General features: G+C 42.6%; 1 protein-coding gene across 1 annotated transcript in view; it reads right to left on the bottom strand.

Annotated features, from left to right (window-relative positions):
• brinp2 (bone morphogenetic protein/retinoic acid inducible neural-specific 2) overlaps positions 1-12,030 on the bottom strand; it is a gene marked incomplete at both ends in the record, with an annotated part of 40,282 nt that extends 28,252 nt beyond the window's left edge. The window contains 3 exons of the mRNA XM_080836557.1: positions 4,006-4,187; positions 5,282-5,472; positions 11,768-12,030. Coding sequence (XP_080692683.1) covers positions 4,006-4,187; positions 5,282-5,472; positions 11,768-12,030 — 636 coding nt within the window. The remainder of the gene's footprint in view (positions 1-4,005; positions 4,188-5,281; positions 5,473-11,767) is intronic.
• Positions 12,031-13,577: the final 1,547 nt, after the last annotated feature.

Below are 13,577 nucleotides of genomic sequence, written 5' to 3'. Positions count from 1 at the left end.
TGCCAGATGACATCTCTGTTCATGTGAACACTGGATATGATGGCAAATGTTCACTGTGTGACTGAAACAAATTTACGTGACAACTGGCATAAAGACTTATACTGCTGTATATAATATTCACCTGACAGCACTCTGGTGAGAAACATTCACAAGGCTGGCAAACATTGATCAGGTTCTGCGTTGCATTCGCATAGCATCCACTGCATGTCAACAAAAGCAGTTCCTTGGCAAGCTCTTCTATTTCCCTTTGAAAAGAGAGCCATAGACTGTTCAAAACAGGATTATTGATGGGCCTTTTATAAAGCACCATCACTCTGGCAGTTAATTCATCAGCAGCACTCACACTGGCACACATAGACGAACGAGGCCGAGTCCACCACTGGAGGCCTCAGAGGCTTCAGTACCGACCCATTAGCACCCTTTTGAGCAGAGGCACCTGCCAGGTGGGGCCACTTCACTTCACAGTCGCTGCAGCCATAACCCTTACCCTAACTGCCACCCAACCCAACCCAACCCAAGCACTCACGCATAATGAATCCCCACATCCATTACTGTGCTAAGTTTCATCCACAAAAAAAAAACATGTTGAAATTTGGCAGTGAAAAACAAAGCCTTTGGGGGGGGGTTGGGTGCGGGGGTGGTTGAAAAAAGTATGACAGCGGCACTTTTAAAAGAATTCACCACGCTGTTTATCCACACAATCATTTTCAGTTTCCTTCAGTTTTGACAGACCTTAGAAAATATCTCCTTTTTAAAAGTCAGACTTATGTGTGTGCGCCCGAGTGGAGGGAAGATGGGGTAAGTGGAGCCAGATGATATGCATGGTGGGCTCTCCTCCCCGAAGGCAGAATGATGATCTCCTAGTAGAGCTACTGCTTCATGCTCTTGTTTCATACAAGCAAACTTTTGGACCTTTTCCTCAACTTGTAATATTTGGCGAGGCCCCTACAGACTTCCACTAGAAGAAAAAATGCCGTTCATGCCACTGGCTTGGGGTGGTTAGAGACAGACAAAGAAATTCCTACAAAGAATCAATATAAACCACCAAAAAAATGCCTGAAGCAATAACAACTGCATGAATGCATAATGCAGTCTGGAGGTTTGAAGAGTTATCCAATGAAATGACAAGAAAAATAAGCACATTTTCAGGACATTCAAATGCCATGGTCTGCCATCAAAAACAGGGACAAATAGCAATCCGGACCAATCCACTCACCACTTACAGCAGAGCAGCACTTGTGTTGATAATGTGTATCTGTAGGAACACTTACAGACCTTGAATTCATGTCATAATGTGGTGGTTGAGAGCCAAGGGAATAAAAACTGTTGCACTGAAATGCTTCAAGCCCCATTCTGCTATCCCTAAAGCTGCAAAGTGTACCTCCCTTTTTTTCGTAAATACAAATCAGACTTAAAGACTTCCTAATGGAGTGTGTACACATGTATTTGTTGACAAGCTGAAGGATATGGAACTGGCAAAAGCCAAAGAACCATGTAGACTGACAAGATTTTACACAAATATGACTCGTATTGCGACATCAGAGATGAACGCTAACATAACCAAATAATAACAACAGCAAAATAGATACATTTTATTTTTGCTGAAATACTGTTCTGACTTGCACGGTTACTTGTTTGTCTTTATCTCAGTTACGCTGGATTCACACGGAATCCGTTGGATGTTTCATTGGAGACACTTAGGTTGGTTCGGTTGCATTGCATTGCTTGCATTGCATTGCTTGTAGTGATGTGTCATTCGTGAACGATTCGTTCATTTTGAACGAATCCTTACAACGACTCGAGAGTAACGAGTCCTCTCAAAAAAAGATTCGTTCTTTTTCTCGTTCATGACCGCGCATCGGGACAACTGGGACTGTTGCATTGGCTAAGCCAAGGAAACAGAAATGATTTGTTGAATGCAGGTCACGTAAAAATGATCCAAAGACCCGTATCCAAGAGACCCAGTCGGAAAAAGAACGAACCATTTCTGTTTCCTCTAGCTGACTGTACTGAGCCTATGCAGGTCACGTGGAAAAGGATCCAACGACCCATATCCGGCAGATGAACGAATCATAGATCCAAAGACACGGTTGTCAAAAGAACGAATCATTGAACGAAAGACACGTTTGGCAAAAGAACGAAACATTGAACGAAAGACCGATATCCGGCAAAAGAACGAATCATTGAACGAAATACCCATATCCGGCAGATGAACGAATCATAGATCCAAAGACACGGTTGGCGAAAGAACGAATCATTGACCCAAAGACACGTTTGACAAAAGAACGAAACATTGAACGAAAGACTGATATCCGGCAAAAGAACGAATCATTGAACGATATCCGGCAGATGAACGAAACGTTGATCCAAAGACGGTCGGGAGGTGAACGATTAGGTCATCTGCCGGATACAAGTATTTGGATCATTTTTCACGTGATCTGCATAGGCTCAGCATGGGAAGCTAGAGAAAACCGAAATGTTTCGTTCATTTTGACTGGGCTCTGGATATTTTTTCACGTAACCTGCATAGGCTCAGAAGAGGAAACAGAAAGGACTTATTAACCTAGTTCACTTTCGAGTGTCTATGTTTAGTAAGACGTGAATGATATTCGTTCACAAGAAATAATTACAGGTTTAGTTATTTTAACTTTTTAAAACTTTACTTACAGTTCAGTGCAGCGTAATTGTTTGCCGTGATCATTAAATGCTTATGTGATAATAAATGACCATTTCATCCAAACTTTCATAATATATTATTTGAATGCAGGAATTAGTATCTGCTGGTTTACATGTAGTAACCTCCATGAAAATATGATACGTGTTTGCAGTGGACGTATTTACGCCAGTGAATTGGCTATAAAATTTAAAAATGTTGAGTAGCACCCCCCCATTTTACTGAACGAGATTCAAAGATTCGAGTCGGTAAAATGATCCGAACTTCCCATCACTAATTGCTTGCATTGAAAGTTGAGAAAAGTTCAACTTTTAAAGAAGTAACGCATTCGCACCCAATCAAATCACGTTTATACTCATATCCACAGACAGCGAGACTGAAAAAAAAGATGGCGGACCAAACTCCAAGGCATAGATGGCGGTATTTGCACATAAAAGTAGTTTGTTTGATTTAATTATTTCTACAATGTAAAAAATCCTGTTATTGTAACTGAAGGTCATTTGCGAGGCGTCTGAGCTAGCTATGTAATCTTAGCAAGTTAACTAAGCACAAGGAAAACAGCTTGCGGCTTGTGGCGTGATTGCTTGTTGACCTGTTATCTCACTATTAACTTCTAGGTTATCAACACAACATCCATGCGCCAGACACGCCTACCATCAATACAATGCATATGTGTGAATCCAATGTTACTCGATCTTTTTCCCTTTCTATCCTCGACAACGTCTTTCTCTGTTTCTTTGTCACCTCTGCCAGGAAGTCCATACAGAGAATACTGCGCTAACGTCGTCTTATAAGTAGCTAGCACATGAGTCTAGTTGTTGTTGCATGAGGTGATGCCTCGCATTGGATAGTTCTTGCGAGAGGTCTCACGCCCTGTACCGCAAAGTTACATATTGCAATACCATGCACACCAGGCATGCTGTGGCATTGGCACAGACACCATTCTCTGTATGACAAGTCAGTGTACCACCACAATTATTTTGAAGCTGTTATTTTAAGGTCAAATTGTTGCATAACGTTACTTTAATTGTGTGCTTTTGCATAATAACTGTGGAACAGTGTTGCCTACAATGTGCAACATCCTTTGAAAAACACTGGGACAATTTGCTATTGTTTCCACATACACACTCAAACCAAAGTCTACAAAACCTTAAAGAGTTAAACTATTCAATATTTAAGACCCTAGCAGAACAGTAAAGTTAATAACCTCAGTCGTCTTATGACACATCGTGTCTGAGGCAGCGTGGAGGCTTTTGAGTGAACGTTTCTTCCAAACCACAATACTGAGTTATTAGCTTGTGTGAGGTTTTTTAATATCGTCCCCTCGTTACCTTGATAGCAGAGGTGGCGATCTGCAGGTGGTGGAGCCTCCTCAGGGTGCTCTCCCTGTCAGTGAAGTAGGAGGCTGCCAACTGGTGCAGGATTTCCAGGGAGACCACCGAGCTGTTGCCATTCCCCTCGGATTTTCTGCTGAGCTTTTGCTTATCCAGGAAAATCGTGAGCGATTCCTCCCCTTTGAAAAGAGACAGGATGTAACTTGGCTGTGTCAGGCTTCTTTAACTTGATACTGATCTTCAGGTCACATCAATTCAGTCTCTAACTTTGATAAAAAAATATATAAGAGAGAACTACATGCACATACACTTCACATTTCTGTAAATAAACAATTCAATATAAATACGAGCATACACGTATGTCACTTCAACATTTATAAGAGCCATGGTCATGCTCAATACAAGTTACTCCAAGGCTGAACTGAACCTATGACCTGGCCACTGCTACGGCCATGCTTGACGAAGAGAAGCTCCATTCCCCTGCAATGTCTCATAGAGGAACTGGGATGTCCTCTGCACAGTGCTTTAACGATCAATGTATTGTGACCTTTCCCGGGAGAGAAGGCTGTTTGCTCTGTGTTCACTGTGAGAACGGCATGGCCCAATCCCCTTGACAGAACTGGCAGACACGGAGAGACACTGATCCTCCTGTTGGCTAAGCGGTGTCTTCTACGTCTCACAGGCATGGATGAGCATTGTTATTTGCCCCCATCTGATTAGTATGCAGTCATTATCCTCATCCTTATCCCCCCCCCCCCAACCCTCTCTGTGTTTGAGTCGTTAATTACCATCTCTCACTATAGCTTTGCGACTACATTCATCTCTCTTGTCACTTAGACTCTGTAACCTCAGTGCATATATTCACCAATTAGTGACATCATAATTAGCATGTATATCTCGGTGCCAAAGCCCTGAGTTAGTGTCTTTGTGAATATTTAGACAATGAAAGTGGGACAGTTTGTCCAATTGATTATTGAAATGAGACACAGACGGGGGCAAGAGACAGAGAAAGGTTGCGAAACAGAGAGATGAAAACAATATACATTGGGTGCCACATAGCACTCCATTGGCAGTCCATTACCATTACATAACACAGAGAGCTGAAATGGTATTCTTCACATGTATGCCTACAGCCAGGGTATGGCCAGGCTGGGCTCCACGTGTGATTGCTATTTCTGCCTATAATAACATTCAAAACAAAATCAACATGCCAGATTTTAATCACTCTCTTCTAATACTTTATGTACACAGAGTTGAAGCCAGTGGAACTCACCTCCAAGAGTAGCAGACACTAAAAAGTGGGTTCCATATTTCTTGATCAGATTCTCGTTGATCTGCTGCAGACTCGGCCTTCGTCCCAGCAGCCTGAGGTTGCGCAGGAACTCGGGTGCCAGGGGCAGCGGGGCCTTGAAGAAGTCTCTCTTCTCCGTGGCCAAGCTGTTCACTTTCCAGTGACTGAACTCCCTGCAAGAGAGGCGAGAGAAGTCCAAACTCGTCAGGATGCTGGCCGTGGAGGGAGCTTTAGATTCAGAGCATCGAACGGTGCTGGGTGCTTTGATGAGTGTGTGCTCAAGAGTGAGCATGTGTACTGTATCTGTGTGTGTGTGGTGTGTGTGTGTGTGTGTGTGTGTGTGTGTGTGTGTGTGTGTGTGTGTGTGTGTGTGTGTGTGTGTGTGTGTGTGTGTGTGTGTGTGTGTGTGTGCGTGTGTGTGTGTGTGTGTGAGTGTGTGTGTGTGTGTGTGTGTGTGTGTGGCAGTGTGAGTGGCAGTGTGTCTGTCTGTGTATGTGTATGAGTCTTGTGTACAAGTCTGGAAATGCACACATCAGCACAAAAAGTAGTTCAACATGTATTAATATGCATTAGAATATTCTTTTGAATATTGATGAGCTTACTCCTCTATCATAAATATGATACAGACACTCCTGTGAAATACTCTTGGAATAATCACTGATGACAGGTAAGTTATCTAGTTCCGATTTCATAAATTAGTGTCCATTTTGCACCCGTTTCAACAGTGCTTAAACTCAACATGATTTAAAAAAAAAAAAACGTAACGTTGTTTACTTTGTCTAATGATACCTGCTATTAGTATTTGTATCTGAATTGTTGATGGAAGACCCAACAAGAGCACCTCCACTGATTTGTATGCACACATTTATTTACCATAATTATAGCAGGAAATCAAAGAACTCATGAAACTGGGACACCACAGTCTCATCTCTCTCTAAGAGATATGGACGGTTAAATCCTGAGTGTTAAAACAGTGCCATCTTGATGTGGCAAGTAAGAATATATGCCAGTCAAACTGAAGTTTGCTCTAGGGCTTCATAACAGCTGTGCGCAAGATTATGATGATTGAAGATTTTTAAATGATTGACAAAGACGAGCTCTGTAAGAACATACTTTGAACTGAAGAACATACTTTGAACTTTTGCACTTCACAAACTTAAGTGTGTGTGTTTGTGTTTGTGTGTGTGTGTGTGTGTGTGTGTGTGTGTGTGAGTCTTGCTAAATGTAAGCCAATTAGGGCACACACGCTACACCATGTGGGCATTTCATATGGGCATTCTGAGTAAACACGAACGTGCTTTCTCTTAATGTCTGTATGTAAAGGATTGTCTTCTGGGCCTCTACAACCTTCCGTGCTGTTCTCTAAGAGTTAATTAGCGAAAGCCCTGGCTGTCCGTGCAATTGCTAATGATGATAGATGGACTTAATTAAAGGCCTTTAAACACAAGCTGATCACACCTGCAGCTCTGTGGGGTTGTGGGGCCTTTTCATCCAAAACTCCACCGGTCTGCCATCCCATCACGTGCATGAACACCGTAGCCTCCTCTTCCCCACACCTGGCTAACATGGGTGCCTCAGCAGTTTCATGGCTCACTGGCTCACAGTCAGAGCTGAACTATCGTTAATTTACCCAACATGTCACATCACGTGGGGAAGTACTGTCACGCAGGACTAGCAGGCCAGTTTTGCTATGGTACTTTTTGTCAATTTCACACATCATGATACATTTATTTCTTGAATTGTAAAATAGTGGAGCCTCTGGATGTAACATGAGCAGCAGCTGCCCTGAAACACTGTTTGCTCTTCACGGCACAGTAGAGTGCAGGAAACAGGATGTAAGGGCACATTCTGAGTCACCCCATGGAACCTAGCAAGCACTAACTGGCTTCCACTCTAGCCAAAACCTAGCTCAATGCATGATTTACCCAGCAAATCAGTAAGATATGGATGACACATTCTGAACAGTAATTTAGAAGAAAAGATCTTTCCCTGTTTTCCGGTGCCATAAATAACGATCGTCACAGGCAAGAATGTCACAAACGGTATTAATGTGGCTCTGTAAATGTCGAAGGTGCTAAGTCATTATTAATACAGCACCATCCCACACATACCAAGACTTATTTCATGCAGTTTGGTTCATAGGGGAGAAAAAGGGGTAAAAAGAAAGGCAATTAGTGGCGATCCCTTTCCCCAGTGGTTCTTTTGCTGGCGGTGCATTCCACCAGACTGTTTGTGCTCAGCAGAATATGTGTGCCTCACGACATTTTCCTCTGCCTAATTTGAGACACTTAAACATTTCCTCTCAAGGTGGGAAAAGGAGGGAGGTAGACTGCATCCATGAATCTTTAAAAAAATGTCAAGCAACGCGGAATGTGAGGGATTTTTAAAAGCATCTCCTCCCCCCATGTAATTGGAACATTTCCTCTAAATGGGATAATGTATTGTGGTGTGCACCGATGGCTCTGGGTGTTTTTTTTTTCTTTCAGAGTTGAATAGCTAAGACCCTTATCCTTCTCTGGAATTAGAGCGAATCTTGTTAATTGCACACAGAGAGTCACAGTGCTGAATGCTATAATTAGATTTCTACTTTTGGCATCTTGGGGCCTACGACCAGTGCGGAAATCAGCAGTGCATATATATTTGAAGTAGTAGTGTTTCAAAACAAATCATATAAACAGCTGAACAAGAAAAATTACACTGATGAAAATTTACATTGGGAAGATGCATAAACCTTAAATGCAATGTATTAATAATCAGCTGCTCTGATCAAGTCTTAATATGGGAACCATACATATGTGAAAAGTAACACGAAACAATACAAATGTGCAGGTTGTTCATGCATCAGTTATCTAACATATCTGAATCTGATCTCAAATAAAGAAATACCACCAGCCCAACAGACACCTGAGGTTAAATCTGTAAGGTCCAAACCATAGTCTCTCTATTTATTTTGGCTTTCATTTTGTTGTTGTGTAATGTCACTTTTTTCTTGGTATCTGTAAACCATCTTGAACATCCCAAAATCAATTAAGGTTTAAATCCCAATAGAAAACTTTCTACAATAAAATCACTTTTTACAAAAATTAGAAATAAATAGAGATATGTTTACACAGTTGGAGGCTTTGGTGCAAACTTCCATGTATGAGATGTAATCTTACAGACTGATAGCCTTGACTGACCTTTTTTGTTGATGGCATCTTCAAAATAAGCTAACATACCTTTACTACCGGGGCCCCTATTGTACTTAATTTAGTGATATTATATTTTTCAAGAGAGATTAGAACATAAACCAGCTGAGCTAGGTAAATAAGAAATGACAAAATCATGTTTTCATCAAAAAAAAGTTGAGTCAGACAACATTGAAAAAAGAACCAGTCAGCAAAACCCAGGCCCAACTTTCAAAAGCAGACATCAATACAGGATGTGAAATTTGATTCCCGTCAGTGAAAGCTCAAGTGAGGTATACGGAGAGGTTCTATAATGGGTGATTGAAGTGCTAAATTACATCAAGTCAACCAAACACAAAAGCTCTGCACTTCGAGGCCCCCGCCAAATCCTCCTCCAACGACACCCCCCTCGCAAATCAGATTTCGAGGCCTGGACCCCGATGTTGCCAGATATTTCCTCTGCAAATGTGGCCCAGCATCTCCTATGTAAAACAAAAACCCCATTTATCACAGCACTCTCATCTTCTCAGAGCCCTTCCATTTCTAAACATCCATTTACATTTGCAGGCAGTCCATCACAGATGGCGATGTCTGCATACATGACTGTTCTGCTGACTTATTTTCTTGCCCACGCCACTGATTGCCTGTGGTACACAGCCGTTACTAGGCTACAGCACCCTGGAGGATGGGGGGCGGAATCCGCTGGGTCCCAGTCGGTCGTCATCGTCTCCACCTTGCCCGATACCAAGGGCACACTGAGCCCCAAGTAATGCCACACTGGGGAGGCCGTCCGTCTTCTCAAAGCCTCTCCGGAGAGATGTTGCGTCATAAGTATTTTCCTCTCAGTTGACTGTAAACATCCCTTTCCTCTCTTGTGGCCAGGCTTTTCAAGTGTTGCAGGACGTGAATTATTAATGTAGGGTGCTTAGATTTAAATTTTTTGGGGGACATTTTGTCTCTAGCTTTTCTTGTGTCCCACTCAAACAAAAACAAAAAACTTAATTAATCTTCAAAAGGCATGTTTCACAGGACAACGTAAAAAGAGCAAACAGACTTACAAGCAAACAGACCCAAAAACTACAACTGTGGCACAGTCGGAGTGTCCTAATTATTTCTCAACAACAATCTCATAACAAACAAACAAGTTGGCAGTCAATCATTTCATGCACCTTCCAGATGGATTAGGCAGTAGTGACTAAGCCTTATTTCAACTCACCAATCAAACTGTTTGCTCGACACTTTGGCTGGGCAAAGAAACCAGATTGTCTAAACATTACGCCTCCATAAAAGAAGACAAAAATCCCCCACCACCAGTCTTAGTAAGGACCATTGAATGTAATCTGGCAGCAATCGTGTGCTTTAGTGTAACCCCCCCAAGGGAGGATCTGTGACCAGGGAAGCGGTGAAAACACATCCTCCCTCAGAATGCGCTCAGCTGGTGTCCCTCCACCCCATGAGGTGGAGACTTGGACACCCCACCAGGCCCAGAGCACAGAAACAGCTTCCTTTGGGAAAAAAATCCATTTGGTAAAAAAAGATCAGTTAACATATCAAAAGGTCTTTCTGCAGAAAACACTGTTGGCAGGACGGAGGGTGCCCTTATTTCATTTAGTCTGTGATCAGTGAAGCTGAAGGAATATATCATCACTGCAAAACAATGTCTGCAGTTACATCGACAGAGACACCTTCTCACACCTGCTTTTGTGTTTTTTTTACCGTCTTTTATATCTTCACACACACACACACACACACCCACACACACACACACACACACACACACACACACACACACACACACACAGACTGTTACGCACCCACCCACCCACACACACACACACACACACACACACACACACACACACACACACACACACACACACACACACACACACACACACACACACACACACACACAAACACACACACACACACACACACACACAAACACAAACACACACACACACACAAGAACACACACACACACACACACACACAGACTGATACGCACCCACCCACACACATATCCCCACATAAGCGTCCACATATACTCACACACAGACACACATGAGCACGCACCACCCTCGAAGGCAACCTTTGAAACAGCGCTGGAGGTGCATTCACTCTCCCTCACAGTCCATCACAGTGCTGCAGGCCTTTACTTCTTCCCAGCTGCTCTGGTCGTGCTGGGCTTTGGATTTGGCATGTGGTGGTTGTTGGCCCATGTCAGCCGCATACAAGCAGGGGGTAGAGGAAGCGGGCAAAAAGGCCACACTCGACCCACAGAGAGAATTCAGTCTGCAGTAAGACAACACATTGTCCTTTTAACTGCCTGATAAGGCTGAAATGTTTTTTTGCAGTAATTAGTTGGATCAATGTTCTGATTTGTTTGTGGAAACAGAACAATATTAAGTAGTTTTCCGTATTGAAAATGGCCAAATTAATTAATTATAAAATGGCTTGGAGCCATTTTCCCCCACACAAATGTACCTTCCTGGCAGCATGACTCAATATTTCTAAGTGATAAATAAAGATGTGTTACCACATTCAATTTAAGGGAGACTTTGTGCAAACTTTCATGAATGAGATTTAATCTTACAGACTGATAGCCTTGACTGACCTTTTTTTGTTGATGACATCTTCAAAATAAGCTTACATACCTTTACTACCTCTATTGTACTTAATTTGGTGATATTGTACATTTCTCAAAAAAAGATTAGACCATAAACCAGCTGAGCTTAGTAAATAAGAAATGACTAAATCATGTTTTCAGCAGAAAAATCCCAACAAAGTAAACGGCATGTCTCTCCATTGTCTTAGTCATCACACACTCTGTCACCAAACATGAGTGGGATGCACTGTTGATTTCTGTCCCACTTATGTCATGAGAGCTGCGTCCACCCTCTCACGCTGCAGCATTGTTTATTCATATGATATTGTTGTTGTAGCAATCTGGCCAAGATTATTAGAAAACTGATATTAAATCACAATGTTGGGTTTTGAATGTAGTCATTTTTTCCATACTGGCTATTAATCATCGCTGTGAGAGCTGTCTGTTGAAGTGCCATGGGACAGAACTGGATCATCCTGCAATTTCCGCAGTACTTACTATTGCTCAAGTGTCTGTAAATGATGATAAGCCATCAGTCGTTGCCTGTTATCCAGGTCCAGCAAGACAAATCCTGATCTTTGAGAGGGAGAGGGCAAGGTCGCCCGCACGCACGCACCCACGCACGCACGCACACACACTCACACACGCACGCACGCACACACACTCACACACACACACACACAGAGCACCTACCTATATATTTTGTAGCGAGTGGTGAAGCCTTGCTGGAATCGCTCCTTGAACTCTGTGTACTCAGGGCAGCGGTGAAAGGGCCCTTTGTCAGAGAGCAGCCAGTCCAGCTGGCCGCTGGTGCGGCCGGACACAGAGGAGAAGGGCGAGGGGTTGGGCTCAGCCAGGGCCAGCACCCAGCTGAGGGGGCCCAGGGACGCCCACTGCCATAAGAGCATCAAGAGGAACCATCTAACGACCGCAGCTCTCTGCCAACGCAACGACATCCTGCCCCTGGGCACCCGGGACCAGCATTCTTCTGCTCCTGCCCTCTGACCTACAACCGGAAGAGAAGCAGAGGGGCGTGTGAAGGACAGGCTGTAATGCCACCCAAAGGTGATGCTATGCTGCTGCTGTATTTAAACTGAAATCATGGGTATAAGTATAATATACACATTACAATCACGGGTATAAGCATAATATACGTACACTTAAAAACACAAAAGTAACATTAATGTTTTAAACGAAAACTGTTGAAGAATGCAGACGTCATAGTGTTACATTTTGCCTCCTATTCCAGATGACCAGAGCTACAAAGTGTGTTCTCTTGTTTGAGATGGGAATTGGAAGTGACTTAGTCAAGCAGTGCCTGCTTTGCTTGGACAATTCGAGCCTCAGCCCAGGATGGCTGACAGCTATCTGCGGTCAGGGCTATCATACGAATTTCTGCAACAGTTTGGGATGCAAGACACATATTAAATTATTTAATCCACAGCGGGGAGAAAATAAGACAAAGAATAAATCATCAAAACATTGGTTCTTTAGGGACTTCATATTAATGACCTGTATGAGAGTATCAGAAATGCACAATCAAACACAGAATACTGATGCATATACAAAGGGACATATTATACAAGAGGGTTGGGACCATCAATATTCCCAGACATTGTTTTCTAATCTTCTCCAAATTCACAATGAGAATTGATTTCACAAGGGGCAGATGCATGTTCGGATACTAAATGATGCATGAAGCCATCTAGCTACTGTTCACGTTTTGCATAGCAATAGACAATGGCAAAACTGTTTAAGACTACTTGCACAGAGGTTCCTCATAGTGAAAAAAAATTGAGAAAGTAATTTAATATAATGCAATATGGTCTGTCCTTCGATTTCAGCACTCTGAGCAGGCTGAGCTCGTCAGGTCATCAAGAAGCTCCTTCAGGCTGCCACATTGGGAGACATAACGCTGAAAAAATAGTATTGTCCCAGACTGTCCTCTTGGAAGCAACACTTCCAAGTTTTCCATTACATTCTCTCTCTTCTGATATTTTTCTCATCCCCTAATCTGCTATCTTTTCTGAAGCCCTTCGTCTGTGATGTTTCATACATGCATCAGTATTTTTTATTCTTTTCATCATCATACAAAATGCACATCAACATTTGCTTCCAAAACATAATTGCAGGAGAGAGAGAGTAAGAGAGAGAGAGGGAAATAGTAAAAGAGTAAAATCTGTTTTGGAATTCCAATGGTAGGCCTAGCCAACTTTTTCCATCTTTTAATGGCAATTTATAGGTGGCAATGATTTGTAAATTGTAAAGTGACGACCCACATTAATCACATCCATCACTGCTTGCATCAATGGTCGAGTCCTAAAACTCATTTCCAGGGAGGATGAAACATCATGCTATTTGTCACACCACAGCTGAGTAAAGGGCAACATAGTTTGTATCCTGAGAAACAGCCTGTAGCTATTACAGGACAACAAGGTGCAAATGAAAGTCTCCTCAACCACAGTCCCACAAATGCATGTGACATTCAGTCTGTAATGGAGGA

Source organism: Sprattus sprattus (genome assembly GCF_963457725.1).
Source record: "Sprattus sprattus genome assembly, chromosome: 4".
NCBI classification, from domain to species: domain Eukaryota; kingdom Metazoa; phylum Chordata; class Actinopteri; order Clupeiformes; family Clupeidae; genus Sprattus; species Sprattus sprattus.
The sequence above is the reverse complement of the archived record's forward strand: the minus strand, read 5'-3'. Positions and strand labels throughout refer to the sequence as shown.